Here is a 17,338-nt window from a genome sequence, read left to right as displayed (position 1 = left end):
CTTAAGAAAAACTTGAATCATGAATATATACTACCTTGAATTTTGCATTAATCCTGTAATTATTTTATATTTAAAACTGTTAATAATTTATGTGGTAGAAGCAAAGTGAATAAGTATATTTCATGTTGATTCTAAACACATTCAACATTCTGTTTTGCATTTTCAGTAATTTTATGGCTTTGAAAAAATACCAAAAAACTTACCGATTTAATTAGAAAATAACATTTTCGGTAATTCTATTACCGTCTGCGATTCTCGGATTAATTAATACGCGAACGAAACCTTTAAAATTAAAAGCTACACGAAATCCGTCGTATAAAAATTTAGACATAGAATTATTGAAAATGTTATTGTTCTAAACAACTAGTAATTTATCTTTCTTTTTAAAAGACGTAACTTTATTGAAATTGTAGTTTATAAATCAATAAACTAATAAATTTCATATATTAAATTAAATTTCATGCTTTCATTTATGGAAATTATAAAAATTCAATAGAACTTTAAAATATTAAATACCATTTTCCACTGATTTGCACAAAGGAAATAATATTTATTAGATATGAATTAAAAGAAAACAAATGTTCTCGTTTTTGAATAATCAATTAGATTACATGAAATGAATTTAATTATAATTTAATATAAATAAATATTTATTCCATTGTTTATCAAATTTTAAAATATTTCTGAAATAAAGTTATGCATTTTTATATTTTACCTCAGGATTTGTCTTGTGACAAATTCTAGAGAATAAAATTATTTGCAATAAATATCATCACTTCAGTTGTAAATAATTATAATTTTAAATGATTACTACACAAATAAACTCTGTTTTGTAAATTAACTGGTTAATGTTACTTTAGGTAGCCAAGATGGCGGCTCGTCTCCGATTCCGGCAAGGAAACAGTGGGACGCACGTTCTAACCTATTCTAATAAATTACCATAATTATTAGCAACCAAATTATTAGAATAGGTTAGGTTAGAACAGTGGTTCTTAACCTTGCTGGAGGTACCGAACCCCATCAGTTTCATATAAGCATTCACCGAACCCCTTTTAATTGGAAAAATAAAATATAATTTTTCAAATTCAAAACATAGGTATAATAGGTGTTCTATTGGGAAATATAGGCATATTTCCCAATAGAACACATGTTATGTAGCATTAGTTTTCGAAACCAATACGGTTTCTACGTCACGATGACGTCAGGTGGTTGACATCCGCCGAACCCCTGAGCCTGACTCGCCAAACCCCAGGGGTTCGGTCGAACCCAGGTTAAGAACCACTGGGTTAGAATGTGCATCCCACTGTTTCCTTGCCGGAATCAGATACGAGCTGCCATCTTGGCTACCTAAGGTAACATTAACCGATTGACTTTACATTTTTGACAATTTTGAAAAATAAATTATTTTATTAAAGTTTATTTTTATAGCTACTAATTTGTTTACGCATAAATAATTTGCTTATCATTTTTTCTTATTGATATATAACGACAATTTTTGAATAATATTTTTTCTTACAAATAATGCATAACTTTATATTTTACATAATTTTTAATATTAACAACAAAATCTACTTTATATATATATATATATAGGTAATTTTATAATATAAACAATATATATAAATAAATATAATATAAAAATAGAAATTTTAATGAAATTTAATTTATGTCCACAAGCTATAATATTTACAGGATTCCAGAATTAGATTCACTTGTTAAATATTTCTAAATCAAAACTTAAACTCTCATAATATGCAAATTGACTAGCATAAGAGACCAGAAATAAAATTAAGTTTAAGCATGAACACATAGTAAATAGTGATTTTGAAATCTTACAATGAACTATAATGTATTTGGAGATTAAATCTGTAAGTGAAATAAAATTTCTATCAGTGTAAACAGAAATTTGGGAGCTGTTGTATTATTAATAAGAATCAAGAAAAGTATATATTTTAATAAAATAACCATTGACCAGTTGAAAGATGAAAAGAACTCAATTTCACCCTTTTTTTATTCAAAGATTCATTTTGTACAGATGCATTTCAACGTATTGTCCTCTTCGTGTTCGGAATCTACCCCCATTTATATTTAGGTAACTATAATTGTGTCAGCTCACACTTATGTTGTAATTTTGTTCTATTTAATCTATGTACACATAGTGTATATGCATTGTTATTGTATTATTGTGTCTGTGTTTGTTCTGTTTGCACAGTGTATTGGGTATTCTATGCGTAGCACTAGGTATACCCCTTTTGGTTGAAAATGGTTCCCAGCCAGGCATCATGAGATCTCTCCCACTCTTTCCTTCTCACCTGTCCTTCCCCCTCTTCCCCCCTCTCCTTTACCTTTATTCCCCCACCTATCCTTGGCTATACCAACGGTTAAGGCCTTCTCGCTTTATCTAGTATCTGGTATCGTCCTCTGTGGCTAAAAAAGACAAAAATCTTAAAGTTTAGGTATACAATATTATAAAAACATAAATTATACAAAACAAGTGTTTTGACAAAGAGGACAATATGTTGTACTTCTTAAATTTGTCAACTTGACAAATTTATGAATTTAGAATATTGTATACCTAAACTATAAGATTTTTTTCTTTTTTAGCTGAAGCGGACAATACGTCGAAATGCATCTGTACAAAATGAATATGAATCGTTAAATAAAAAAAGTGTGAAATTGAGTTCTTTTTATCTTTCGTCTCGTCTATGATTAACTTGATTGAAATATATACTTTTCTTGATCCTTATTAACGAAATATCTATTTAAGAAATTTAATAACATAACATTCAGCTAATTTATTAAAAATTGATTTTGAATAGCTTTATTTGATTCTTTATATTTATTCTCTATACTTAATTTAATCAGCTTTTACTTCTTATTTTAACAAAATTAATTTTAAAGTGATATGTTCCAATGTAAACACTTTAAATAGAAACTTAAAAGATTAAAAATGCTTATGAAATTACATATAAAATATTTAAATGCTATTTAAAGGATTTTCATTTAGTTCATGTATAATATTAAAGTTATTTAAATTCAATCAAAATTGAGCCATTATATTCAAAAGTATTAATTTCATTAATATTTCTATTTACAAAATTTAATATTGGGTTGTTTGGAAACTAATTTCTTTTTTTTTTCCACAAACAAAACAACGATTTTCTTATAATATATAAATATTTTATTGAATTATACATTGACCATTTTGATCCAATATCTTCTGGTGGTAGCATGATTCCACAATCATAAAAGTTCTCATCTTTGCTTACAAAAACTGATCCAAGTGATTTTTGACATCCTTGTTTGAAGCGAATATTTTACCATTTAAAAAGTTTTGTAAAGACCGAAATGGGTAATAATCCGAGGGTGCCAGATTTGGCAAATACGGTGGGTGTGGTAGCACATCCCATCCAAGCTGCAACTGCTTCTGACGAGTTACCAAACTTGTGCGAGGTCTAGAATTATCGTGGTGAAACACTACACCTTTTCTGTTGATCAATTCTGGCCTTTACTGTTTGTTGGTATCACTCAATTTGTCCAGTTGATGGCAGTACACTTCTGAATCAATTGTGGAATTGTCTGGTAGAAGCTCGAAAAATTCAATTCCCTTAAATGCCACCAAACAGAGAGCATCGCTTTTTTTGATATTGGCTTTCGAAGCACTTTGAGCCGGCTCATCTCTTCTACTCTGCGATCGCTCGAGTTCGACATTGTTGTAAACAATTCGTTTTTTGTCATCAGTTACGATTCGCTTCAAAAATGATCATTTTCTTGACGTTTGAGAAGTAAATCACAGATGTTGATGCAACGGAGCAAATCTCCTCAATATGTGGATTCCACACGTTCTTAAATGTGTGGAACCCACAAAATATGATGAAAATGATGCTTTGATTTTCCACATTTGATGGAACACCAAAAAAAAAAAACAGTTGCAAAGAATCAAACATTTTTTACAAATAAGCCTTGAAATGTCAGCTGTCAAAATATATGACGACGACATGATTTAGAACGAAATTGGCAGGTAAAAATACAACTAATCCCTCCGTTGGTAAAAAAAATGAAATTACTTTCCAAACAACCCAATAATATATGAATTAAAAGATAGTTATTTATCAATTATGAAAAATTTTTAAATGAAAATATATTTAGTAAGTGAGCAAGAAAAATATTTTTAAAAAAATTATATTGTTATATTCAACATAATTCATATTAAAAGTCTTATATAAGCACAGTATATCTAATAGATATTCAGTTATTTTAATCTCAAAAGTCAAAATTTCCAATAAATTATTTTCAAAATTGTTTCTTAATTTCATCAGTTTGACATTTTGATTTATTTATGGTTGTGAAATGTGTCGTATGTCATAATACGGTAAAACTTGTCCAGCATGAGTCCTCTACAAAACGGAAAAAAACAATTTACTATGTGAATCATTGCTATAAACCAAAAACAACACACTTTTTGGGTACCGACCGCATAACTTAATGTGAGTAAAAAAATGGAATTTTTCAAAACAGCAGCTACATTTTAAATCGTAAGTAATGTTGTAACTTGCAGGCTTGGCCCCTTGTCCACTTCTCGGTGACAAGCATTGTAATCTATAATTCTTTTCTTTATTCAGACTGTATTTGAATTGTCTGGAAATCTTGGTGGGAGAAAGTGTGCATGCCAAAAATCTAAATAATTACTAAAAATGAAATTTATTAAAATTTTCAAGTTATATGAAAATTATTAAGTTTCAACAAGAATGGTTTTACCAGGACTGTTTTGCTGAATGAAATGAAAGAAACATAGAAAAACATTTTAGAACGAAACACTTCTACCTTTTCTGTATCAACTGGACAAAAGACAAAGCAACTAGTACCAGTGCAGATTAAGTGCTAACTTACAAATGGTTTTGTTTCATGGGACAAGGAAAAGCAACACGGGTAACCTACAAGATGCCTCCTGGGAGAGATTTTCTGTATGAAACTGACCACAGTTTAAAACTTGGAAAACTCCATATGGTCAGTCCAGCGGTCGGGTGTAAACACGGGACCAACTTCCAGTGTTCGGTGGCTTTATCCACTCGGCTGCCAGTGGGCCATAACAAATGCTACAACCATAACATCAATAAAGTTCAACCACTTAATTTTATTCAAAAATAATCACAAATGGAGAATTAACTCAATTGAAAAGCAAGCATCTTAACAAACTCCAATAAAACTTTAAAGAACAAAAATGTTTTCTATCCCTTTGATAAATTTGTTTCAGTTGCTTACAATGTATAAAAATGAACTAATCTGGGTGATTCAAAAAATAAAACCATAACATAAAAATACATAACGGTTACATGTTTGATCACAAATTTTAAATCATAAAATGCAAAGATCATAAATGATTGTAAATAATTTATGTTATATGTTCTTTTAAGTTATGGTTTTTATCTTTGAATCACCCACATATTTTGAATACATTTTTTCTTTTTATACATTCTAAGCAACTGAAACAAATCCATCAAAGGGGTCGAAAACACTTTGGTTTATTAAAATTTTGGTGGAGTTAGTTAAGGTGCAAGTTTTTAATTCACGTAATTTTGTTTTAAAAATATAATGTAAACAAAGATGCCAACAAACAAACAAGAGCAATGACGTAGTCAATGCACCAAATGAAAAGTGGTTTACTAAGGTTTTTTTCAAACCGGATGCAGGAAATAAGTGACAATCAGTGAAAATAAGAATTAGATATTTCTGGTAATTATGCGTGTTCTGTGTGTAAAACAACACATTTAAATATGTAAATTTGTGCAAAGGTTGCTTATTACCGAATATGCTAAGATAAAAAGTGAAAAACAGAACATAAAACATAATTCTGCTGCCAAATGCCATGAGAAAAGGTAGTTGGTGTAGAAGTATACAAAAGTGATAAGTTCTTCAAAGACAAACTATATTTGTCTACATCTACAATCAATGACATTCTTAAGCATTACAAAGAAACTGAAATTATACATCATTTCCAGGCAAGAAACAGATTCTAAGTGCATATAAAATGTACCAGTGCATTGCAATATTCTAGGAAACAAACATTTCCATGCCTAAGTTAAAAGCTTTAGTTAAGGAAATATTCAAAGAAGATATATCAGAAAACTAAACTTTATAATTTACAAAGCCAAATAAAGACAATTAAGTATTATCGGTATGTGTCACCTTGTCTTGTGGGCAAGAGCCCAGTTGAAATGGACAATAACAAAATGGAATTGTTTTATGATTGAATCAGTTAATGTTTCATATTAAATATGAAAAATAAGTATCCAGATCAAGGTGGTCGGATCGAAATCATCTGGACCAAGGCAGAACAAAGCCGTAAAAACTTATAGCAATAACGGATGGTGATTCTGACATCAACCACAGAAAATCTAGCTGCTTTGATATAAGAATATCTTGCACTGTAATAAAAGGAAGGAAGGATGCAGTACCACAATGAAATTGTACTAAATTGAGATGTGTATATATTATTTTGTATACTTTGATACATGTTATTACCAAAGTAACATGTTTAATAATACACTTGCACTTATTTGTTTATATGATTTTTTATTCATGTTTTTCCAATGTTAGGATGGTCAAACTTCATTGATGCTCATTGTTGTACATTGTAGAAAATAAAGAAATTAAAACATGCTTTATTTTTTGTTTTTTACACAGATTTTCTCCACTGTGCACGGCATACACATTTTGGTATTTTTGACATGTTTTGCAAAATATAAAACACATCGTAAAAGACGTTAGAGGACCTTCGCATTGAAAAAGCACCCTAAATATAAATTGTGACATTTTTTCCATTTCTCTCTTTTTTCTGCATTAATAATGAAATAAATTTAATAAAAACAATAACCCTCTAAAAGATGGAAGCTTACTAAAACAGAAAATTTTCCTTTGTGACGGTGTTTTGTCACATTCTGTTAGACAAGCTCTACTATAAAATGGCTGTGCATTAATAAAAAATATCACAGACTGATATGCATAAGGTGTTACAACAACTTTGACAAGAGACAGCCTGAAATAAATGCTTCAATATGCTTTATTTTCTAGAGTAAAAAATACAAAATCCAGTGCATTGGACTTTTATACTTCTAGTCCTTCAAAAGTAAAAAAATATTTTATTTGTTTTAATCATATTACATTCAATATAATGTAATGCCAAAAAAAAAAAATTTAAACAAGTCAAAACATTGATAAGTTAAGGAGTCTAAAAAATTTTTTAATCTAAATTACTTCTATAAATTCTGAAAATATGAAAAGTAATATTCTGAATTTTAAAAAATATATGATAATATGCACGACAAATATAAAACTTAGTAACATAACCATCATCGAAGAAAGATGTTGCCGAGCTATTACAAATAGAATCATCGTCGGAACATTTAAACGAAAACTATTAAGGCAGCGGCTCTCAAACTTTTCTGATCAAAAAATGTAGTTTTTCTGGCACATTTTGGGTACAAAATTAAAAATCAAAATATGTCGACATATGAATAGCCAATAATAACCGTTACCCTAGGGGCCGAGCCTAGCTATTATTCAGTCTTAGATGTAATAAATCTTTATACAAATGGACTTATTCTCATTTTTAAAGTATACTTTCATATTACTCGCAGTACGCTTAGTCATTTCTTGTGATACGTAAGTGTGGTGTGTCGTGTTTGAGAATCACTCAGGTTAATCAAAATGCTTATTCTTTATCAAAAGAACAAATATTTTGATTAACCTGAGTGATTCTCAAACACGACACACTACACTTATGTATCACAAGAAATGACTAAGCATACTGCGAGTAATATGAAAGTACGCTTAGTCATTTCTTGTGATACGTAAGTGTGGTGTGTCGGGTTTGAGAATCACTCAGGTTAATCAATATATTTGTTCTTTTGATAAAGAATAAGCATTTTGATAAGTTTATCCTAACAGTTTGAGTTCAAACATCTAAATATGTTACAAGTTTCACACAATTCTTCATCAATATTAAGACATTTTAATATCATCCATCTAACTATGACATAAATGAACAAAATTGAAATTTATAATATTTCATAAATATCAATTCATTGTTTGTAAATTTCAAAATCTTTATTTATTAGTCTTTATATTTCTTATAATAAAATATTTTTTGATGACAATATACACTGATTAAATTCAGAGAAGTTACTATAAACAAAAATATGCCATTTTTCAATGAAGAGTACATCTTAATATCTGAATCATATATATAAATTGTCAGGGAAGAGTGTATGTATCAGTACTAAGGATTCAGATTCCATATCCAATAAATGAAAAATTTTTCACACATCAGATATGGAATCCGCATGGAATATGCATTTCCTATGCATTAAAAATAATTGTAGTAAAAAATAAATGCTTATTTTTATTTTTAACTTCAATTTATTTTTATGTTTAAAGATTGTTAATTTCTAGTATTTAATGATTTAATTTGTATTTTGTTTGATTTGTATCAGCCAGTTTAAGTAGAAAAAATGTTCACTTAAATATCTTGTTTAAAACTGAATGACAATGAATTGAATACAGGTACTCCTCACTTTATGACCTATCTGCTTAACGACCACTCGCACTTACGACCAATTGAGTTTTGACCTGCAATTCGGGGATCCCCTTTCTCATCTCGAGTGAAGGTCAGTGGCGAATGGTGACATGCGCACTAAGCGTACTATAATTGGATTGCACATACTATAATTGTCTTATAGTACTATGATAAGCTAATAGTGTACTATAATAGTCTTTTTATGAATAAATTTGAAGTTTGTTGCATAATTTGTATAATTTTACGACGATCCAATATTCCTGGCGCAAGCTCCTCGCTTATCGACCAATTCGCTTAACGATGTAGTCGTCGGAACGGAACTCGGTCGTAAAGTGAGGAGTACCTGTAGTTCAAAATTTAAAAAGTAATGAGAATTATTATAGTGTGAATATTTCATTTCAGTTCAATAGTTGTAATTTATAATCAAAGATCTTACACAGTTTTAATTAAAAATATTCAATTAAATTAATACAATTTTTTATAAAATCACCTAATAATGAGAATGTGCATAAAAGGAAAACAATTTTAACTTTCAAAGAAAAAAATATATATACATATAAATTAATTTGTGATATCCTTTATAAAAGATGTAGAACTTTTGTACAAAGTTTCACTAACTTACTAGACAATTCGTGCTTTCTTCTGGAGGTTTCTTGTCGTGTCCACTGTCTACAACAGACTTTAAAAATGATGATAATGAGCATATAAATTTACCGAAACTTCTACGATACAGTTAATCATAAGTGTATTAATGACATCACTTTCATTTAAGCAAAAAGAAAGAAAATACAGGAAAGATAATATTACTTACAATCAACTGATAACTATGCTTGTTTTTATGATTTCCAATTTCGGCTCCACAAGCAAAACACTGGAAATAATTACATAAATAAATTTATTAACAAAATAATTATTGAAACATTTAAGAGAATGATGAATCATTGGCCTAGTTCACAAACCTTGTATCTTTACAGGAGACATTTAAAACTGGTTTTTGAGAGAAATATTGCATTTGTGACAATGAATTTTTGCCTCTCTAAAATTAAACACACCAGAAACATGAGGTTTTAACCATACAGACGTGTCATACCATTTTGATTATGTTGACACAATAATCTCAAATACGTGGTATTTGGAGATACAAGGTATGCGAAGTAAGCCGACGGAATGTAAAAAGTTAATCATAGTTTACTATCCTAAGTATTTTTGATATCTCGGAACTTTGGAATGAAATTCGTGTTAACAAAAAGAAACTTTCAAAAACCTTGAAATATTCAATAAATGTATAAGATGATCTTTCCAAACATCTTATTTATTGACATATTAGAATGATTTTATAGTGAATAAAGGTCTACACATATAAGTGGCAAAATTAATCCACTATATCACAGATAGCAAAATTCAATGACAATATTAATTATATGCCAAACCAATCATCTCTGTTAAATGATGATTGCTTTGGCCTGTAACTGACAGCTGTGGTGTACTAGTGCTGTACAATAATGCTTTGGTGCACAGACTGACGCTCGCACAAAATTTTTTGGCCAAAAATGGTGTCAAACCAGCTTTACCATCCACCTTACTCACTAGATTTGACACCTTGCAACTAATTAATTCCTCTTCTCAAATTTAAAATGCACATGAAATGTTACTGTTATAACTTACTTCCTGATAAAGATCATTTTTGGAGTATAAGCCATGACTTACTTGTTGTTTTTACATTGGAAAAGGAAGATTTCAGCTTATACAAAAGTGTGACTTATGTGTTAAAATTTCAACTTCACTTACAAATCAATTTGCAGATGGCAGCATTATTTGAACTAATGACAGTTGATATTATCAAATAATTGACTAGCAATACAATATTTCCCAATATGCAAGTTGGAAAACAAATACTGACTAATATTGATGATGATAGTAATGTTTGATGTTACTGATATTGGAAATTATCAAAATTGAAATTGTCACTGAATTTCATTTGTTGCATGTAATTTTTTAAGTGATAATTGTTACTATTGTTTTTAATAAATATTTGTATTTTTAACATTCAATAGCTCTATTTTTCAGCAATAAAGTCTGGTGCAGCTAGTATAACAGTACACCAACTTAAAGCTTATCTGTCAACCAGTTTATAACTGACCTATTTTGATTGCTGTGACCTGTACTTGTACCATAATTTTTGGAGTAAAAGTTTTTAAGAAATGTCAGGACACACTAGAAAAAACTTCTGCCAAATAATTTTTGGAATATCTTAATAGAAGAGTATTCCAGTAAGGGTAAATGTACAATCTGAGTATTAACCCATTAAGAAGTTAGAGTAGAATGGTTGGTTAATACAAAACCAACAAACTACATTATTTGGAGAACTTTACACATACAAACTGATTACAGCCAAGCACTTTTGGAGCTGCGCTCCATCTTTAGTGTTCATCACTACTAAAATGAAATACTTGAACATGTGTCTAAAACTGAACATTAAAAAGAATGCTAAATATATTTAAATATTCCATTTGGTACAAATTTTTAGTAAGTGATGAACCCTGAAGATGGACCACAGTTCTGAAAGCACTCGGTTCTGGTCAATTTGTATCTATAAAGTTCTCTGAATAAAGCAGTCTGTTGGTTTCATTTGAGTATTATTTCCTTTTATTACAATTTATTTGTGCAACACAGTTTTTGTTGTAGTATATTAGAAAAAAAATCAAAATATAGAAAACCACATAATGATAATCTTACTTGAGGGTTCGATTTTACAGCATTACACATAATATTAAACAAATTTGTGATTCAAAAATACAAACACCAATTCCATTAAAATGCAATTTATTTTTTCCTTTTAAAATAAATTTGTATTGTTTAGAAATTATTACTAATTAATTTTAATTTTCAATCAATAGCTTTTAAACATCTAAACATTTTTAGTCTGTCTAAGGCCATCCTTAAGGCCATCCTGTACGATTTCTCTTCAAGGCAGATTCAAACACAATTCAATATGATGTAAAAATCAATTTTTTTGAATATCATTCATTTGACCAATGGGAATGTTCTTCCAACATTTGAATTAAAGTTCATAAACAGCATACAAAACAAAACTTAAACTTCAAATTTAAATTATTTTTGTGTGTTGTTCTTAGAATATCTAATGTAAAATAGTTTGTACTGAAGATGACTCAAAAGAAGCTGAAAAAATGTTAAATATAAAGAGGTTAATGTTACCTATGGTTCCTAAAATGGCGGCTTGTCTCTGATTCAAGGAAACAGAAGAAAGAAAACAGTGGGGACGCACGTTCTAACCTAACCTAACCTATTCTAATAATTTGGTTGGTAATAATTATGGTAATTTATTAGAATAAGTTAGGTTAGAACATGCGTCCCCACTGTTTTCTTTCTTCTGTTCCCTTGAATCAGAAGCGAGCCGCCATTTTGGAACCATAGGTAACATTAACCTATAAAGAAAAATTAAAAATTTGATAACCTTAACAAGCATGTACAGTAAAATCTGTCCAAAATGAAACCTGAGTAAAATGGAAACCTGCCTAAATGGGAAAAATCTTCGGAATAGAGCAATTATCTGTGTTTAAAAAAAAAAAGCCCGTGAAAAACAAACCAGCCAAAACCCTGCCAAACTAGAAAAAATATTCAGTATAGTGCAATTCCAACAGTAAAATGCATTTGAGCATTAATTTTTTTTATGTTTTTTTATTTTAAAAACTAGTCACAACAGAAATAAGTTATGTCAATATATTATAAAATGGAAAATGTTCCATAACTAAAACAGTTTGGGAAAATTTTTATCTACAAATTTAGTATTGTAAATGTTCTCAAATTATCACATTGGCTCTATTTTATATCAATAAATAAATCCCTGTCAATTGAAACTGATCAGTCTTAAGAATGCTAAATTATCACCCAGGTACCAGATGCAGAATTAAAAGAAGCCTCATCATACCAGGAACAGGCAGATGCAAAACACCTATAGACAGACCAGAAAGTATTTGCTATACTGATGACTGGGCTGCAATTTGAAAAAATTGTAGACCTATAAATTTCCACTCACATCTGTCCGTCCATCTTAATGTCAAGAACAGTGTTACATAAATAAATTTACAGACCAGATATGAAAAGCTTTGAGGCAGGAGGCCTCGATTAACTATACACGAACTTGCAATGCAAACTGAAAGTCATATTATTTCAATTCAAAAGTTTCCCCTGAAAGCAGTTAGATAGATGACTGGCACAACTCCATTGCTAACAGAAAAGTAAGATGTACAGGGGCAAGACACTATAGTACTAATTAGGGTTGCCACCGATCCGAGTTTGACCCGAAGACTCCGGGATTCAGTGAGTTATCTCCGGGCTCGAGGTTAATTAATATTTCTCCGGGTTGTGCAAGTTGAAATGAATATGTACAAAATTATATGCAAACCGTCGCATATATTTCTTCCCCCGTGTACCGAATTACTAGTGTGATGGTCGTTGGCTTAAATACATAACGTCTATAACTGGCATAGGCGCAATGCTGCTGCGTGCGTTGTACTCTCTCTTGTGACTGTTCCGTCAAGAGATGTCTATTGAGAGTGACATGACATAGCCTACATAGGGGACAGTTTGGTAATCAGTGCTTGTGTTGGTTGATGATTAATGGTAAGTTATAGAATATAGTTACTCCTATCGCCCCATGCTCTAGTGAGTCTCAAGCAGATTAAATAGCGTTATATAACAAACGATTTTGTTGGACCCTCAAAAAAATATATTTTTTTTTTGATTTTCGAATGTTTTTTAAGTCTAAATTTTTTCAAAAATTTTTACCTGCGCGAAAAAATTTTATCGTGATTTTAATCAACCTTTAATGATGCACGATTAACGCTTAATTGTTTCTTTATGGAATTTTTTAAATCAAATTTCATTCATCGTTCTAAAGTTCTAGTTCACGGATTTTACTTCAGTAAAGTTATTTAAAGCTACTTTCTGATGTCAAAAACAACATCCAATAGTTTTTTAATTTTTTTAATTAATAGATTTTATTATATATACGTTTAATTAAGTCAAAGGGTCGGAAATCGCAATAAAATGTGTAATTTTTGAAAAATATTTAGAAATATATGGCCAGCTAGTATTCACCCTACTTTAGACCCTTCACCTCCTGAGACTTCTACGGAAACGTCCCCAGGTTTTTTTGGTTTCTTAAATCATTGTCTTCAGGTGAGACTAAGTTATGAGGTGGCAACCCTAGTACTAATTTGAGGTGGAAAGTATATATCAGGGGTGGGCAAGCAAGAGTTCAGTGGGAGCCGAAATGTAAGTTTGCAAAATGCATGGGAGCCGCAGTTCTGTACTGTCGTGGCGAATAGTATGGTAAGGTGCGCAATTTTATTATATAATATAAAAATAATATAAAACAAATATTGAATTGTTTTAATAAACATATTTTCACAAAATTATAAAAATAAAATTGTAAAATTAATAATAAAAAAAACAGAAATTAACACTTTCAGCAAGAGCTGCATGTAACTCAAAAAGAGCCGCATTTGCCCATGCCTGGTATATATTTTAAATTAAACAAATAAAAAATATGATTAAAATTTTCAGCCCAGCATTGTGACGATGTCACAATAAATAACTGCTCATTTTCATCTACACTTCTATCGTTTGTTATACATTATATAGTTGCAAGTTCGGCTGATGAGCAAAATTTAGCGAAGTAAGCAAAGTGCTTAGCAACTGGAAGCACCCACTACGTTAAATTCTACTATATGCCAAAAACCTGTCCAATGCGGAAATAAGTTTTTGAGTAAAAACAATATAACCCAAATAAAGTGAAAAATTAAAATTCTAATTACTGTGCAGAAGTAAATAAAATTATCTCTAGGTATAACAACACAGAGAAAGATAGACTGTATTTCAAGAACGATTTTGAACCTCTTCGTGAAACAAAGGTCATGTGATGAGGGGATAAGGTCTGTGTTAATTCCAGTCTTTATTGGAATTTACCAAGTGTAAAACCAAATACTTTTAAGAACCGAATGGCAACTCGATGCTAAAAACAAAGTTCATTCGTAGTAGTAATGAATGTAATTCATTAAAAATAATGAGAATAAAGTAAGAAAGTGCTGCCAATTTGCCTTGTACAGACTGTGGAATAGTTACTATCTAGTACAGAGTATTCGAGAAAAAGTTAATTAACATGTTGATAATTACAGAGATCAAATTCAACAATACATTACGTTAAAATTCTTCAAAAAGCACACTTTAAACAACCTTTAAACTCCAGTAACATAAATTTTAATGTAAAAAAAAAACTTTACATACCTTATATAAAGACTTTAAAGGTTGTTTAAAGTGTGTTTGTGATTTGTTCCAGTATTGAGAAGGTAATACTTCAGAAACTCGGATGACAGAACAACTTGATCTCTATATTACCATAATGCTATTAGAAATTCCAGCGACAGAGAGAGACTAATTCTTGATTCTTGAATTGGCTTGTTTGATGTCATGCATGCTTACAAAGATCACATCCAAGTATTTGAATACCCAGCACAAGTTCTTAATTCTTGCATTTCAATACTTCCATTTATATATTAGATCAGTTAAAGTCATTTTGAATTAATTTACATAAACCTGGTAAAAAATGTTTTTCTATGTATATAAAAGTGATTTTACTATAAAAAATGAACATAATTATGTGACATTTATCTGGTATAGTTTAAACGTAAAAAATAATAAAAAATACCGAAACCCGTTTTAAAAAATTGGTACTGCGCAATTTCAATTTAAACAGACTTACTGCATTTTATAATTAAGCATAATCCAGAAGTATTGGTGACATTTTGTACTAAATTCAATAATTATAAATTAATGATTAATTAATCTAAAGCTAGAAGAAAAAATTTGGTGTGGAGAGGAATTCAAAACCATAAGTACTGCACACCAGCATAAGAGACTACCAATTACACTATCTAAACTTTTCGAGAGACGTTTGCCAATTTTCCCAACAATATTCGTTCTGCTCGTGTTATTCTTTCCCGCTTCACAAGTCTCCGAAATTTATAACATCTCTTCTCCATTATGCAAGAAAGAACTGCAAGCATCAATCTACCAATGTTCGATGCAGAGTATCAGACTACTGTCTAAAAATGGGAAACTGCTAAATGTCACCTACAAGTTTAAGAGATTAAGAATGCAAAATAAGTCTACAAAAGAATAGCAAAGATTTTTAAGAAAAGTTTGCGAGAAACCCATAATCCGGTACATCGTCCGCCCAACAGAGATTTCGGAGGCCGTCCGTCGCAACGCTGGGACCGCGCGTTCCTTCCGCCGGGCCCGGGTTTTGCGAGGCGGGGATGCCGTCCGGCAAAGCGGCTCCGACATGTTGAAGTAAGCAAACCGACAAAGTCGTCGATTCGGCCACCAAAGCCGATCTACTCAGCAAAACACCCGACGTCCCCCTTTTAAATTTCAAAACGATTGTTCCGCCCAGGTGCCCAAACAACAAATAAAATAAATTTTATTGAAGAAAGAAGCGTCTACCCGAGCATTTCGATCAGTGCATAACGTAAGCAACCGAAATAGCAAACGTTTAAATTATTACTATTGTCGAATTACGTCATTACTACGTCACAGCTAACATTCGATTAATTTTATTCAAGAACAACTTATTAAACAGTACTGGCATCAACACCCCAGCAAGACACCGGTTCATTGTATGTTGTACACATCTTCAAATTGTTTTTATTCAAATAGTAACTTTCTCGTGCAATAAAATGGTAATAAATTAAAATGACTTAATATTTAAAAATGGTGTAAAGAGCACTTAAATGTTTCGTTTACAGTTAGTGAGTAACGAACTACGAATAAGCAAAGATTAATAATTAAAGGTAAAAAGAGAAGAGTGTTGGAATGTCTCACCGTGTTTCGTATTAAGGAAACGATTTTAATCTAGATCAATCTAGAGACTCACTTGTAAACAGAGATCGAAATCGGAGCAATCGGCACACTCGACTCTGATTCCCGCAATGTCTTCCTGACAATAATTACAATGATATTTGACAATAGCACCTGCGGTGAGAAGATTGTAAGATGTGGTGAGTCTCATTCCGATCCGCTGATATATCGCCGAGCAGACGGGCTGGCCATTAGTCGTACGTAATGCATACGAGCGATTCTACATTCAACGCCATCTTATTTCACAAACACTAATTCCCAAAGTGCATCACCAATCAAATACCGTTACCCACAACACATTGCGAAGCACGTCCGATCGTTTCCGCGGTAATTACTTCGTCGTTCGTCAGATGGCGACACTATTTTGACGAAATTTTTTCTCTTTTTTTTATTTGATTTTTTTCCCCTGCATAAAACTATATAAAAATTCGAAATTTTGATATTTTTATAATAACTACAGAATAATTTCTACTACTTGTATAAAACATTAATAGAATATGTTACGTAATTTATGCGCCGTACGTAATATACCTACGTCACGTACTAGAGTATTGTCGTTTGAGTTTAATTGCGTTGGTTAGGAGAGTTCACTCGTCGACTTCCTTATCGGCGCTTCGGTAATGAACCGTGCAAGGATTCAATTGTGATTTAAATTTTCTCGGTTCGACACTAGCAGGACATTGTCCGTGTAAAGTTTGCAGGAGTTAATTTTATCGTCTACGGGAACAATTGCTCCGAATATTCACTCACCGGGAAAGTCCGAATTCGATTCTCCATCAGATCGATCCTTTTTTGTCCAGAACGCTTCTTATTTCTTCTAAA

At 30.8% G+C, this 17,338-nt stretch overlaps 1 protein-coding gene across 8 annotated transcripts in view; it reads right to left on the bottom strand.

Moving 5' to 3' along the window:
- LOC136989236 (transcriptional adapter 2-beta-like) overlaps nt 1–16,821 on the bottom strand; it is a 69,682-nt gene extending 52,861 nt beyond the window's left edge. For 2 of the 8 annotated variants that reach the window (XM_067287342.1, XM_067287340.1), the window contains exons 1-2: nt 14,996–15,195; nt 9,387–9,446 (exon numbers count right to left, since the gene is read on the bottom strand). Coding sequence is in view for 5 of the 8 variants with exons in the window: in XM_067287340.1 (XP_067143441.1) it covers nt 9,387–9,446; nt 14,996–14,998 (63 nt within the window). In the remaining 3 variants the exon portion in view is untranslated. Of the gene's footprint in view, nt 1–9,197; nt 9,255–9,386; nt 9,447–14,995; nt 15,196–16,532 lie in introns of those variants that run through there. The other 6 variants (XM_067287335.1, XM_067287338.1, XM_067287336.1 and 3 more) reach the window with 6 other exon arrangements.
- Between the last annotated feature and the right edge of the window lie 517 nt (nt 16,822–17,338).

The sequence above is a fragment of the Centruroides vittatus genome, unplaced genomic scaffold (genome assembly GCF_030686945.1).
Source record: "Centruroides vittatus isolate TY-2023 unplaced genomic scaffold, ASM3068694v2 scaffold_450, whole genome shotgun sequence".
Classification (NCBI taxonomy): Eukaryota; Metazoa; Arthropoda; class Arachnida; order Scorpiones; family Buthidae; genus Centruroides; species Centruroides vittatus.
Note: the sequence above shows the minus strand (reverse complement) of the source record. Positions and strands in the feature narration are given on the sequence as shown.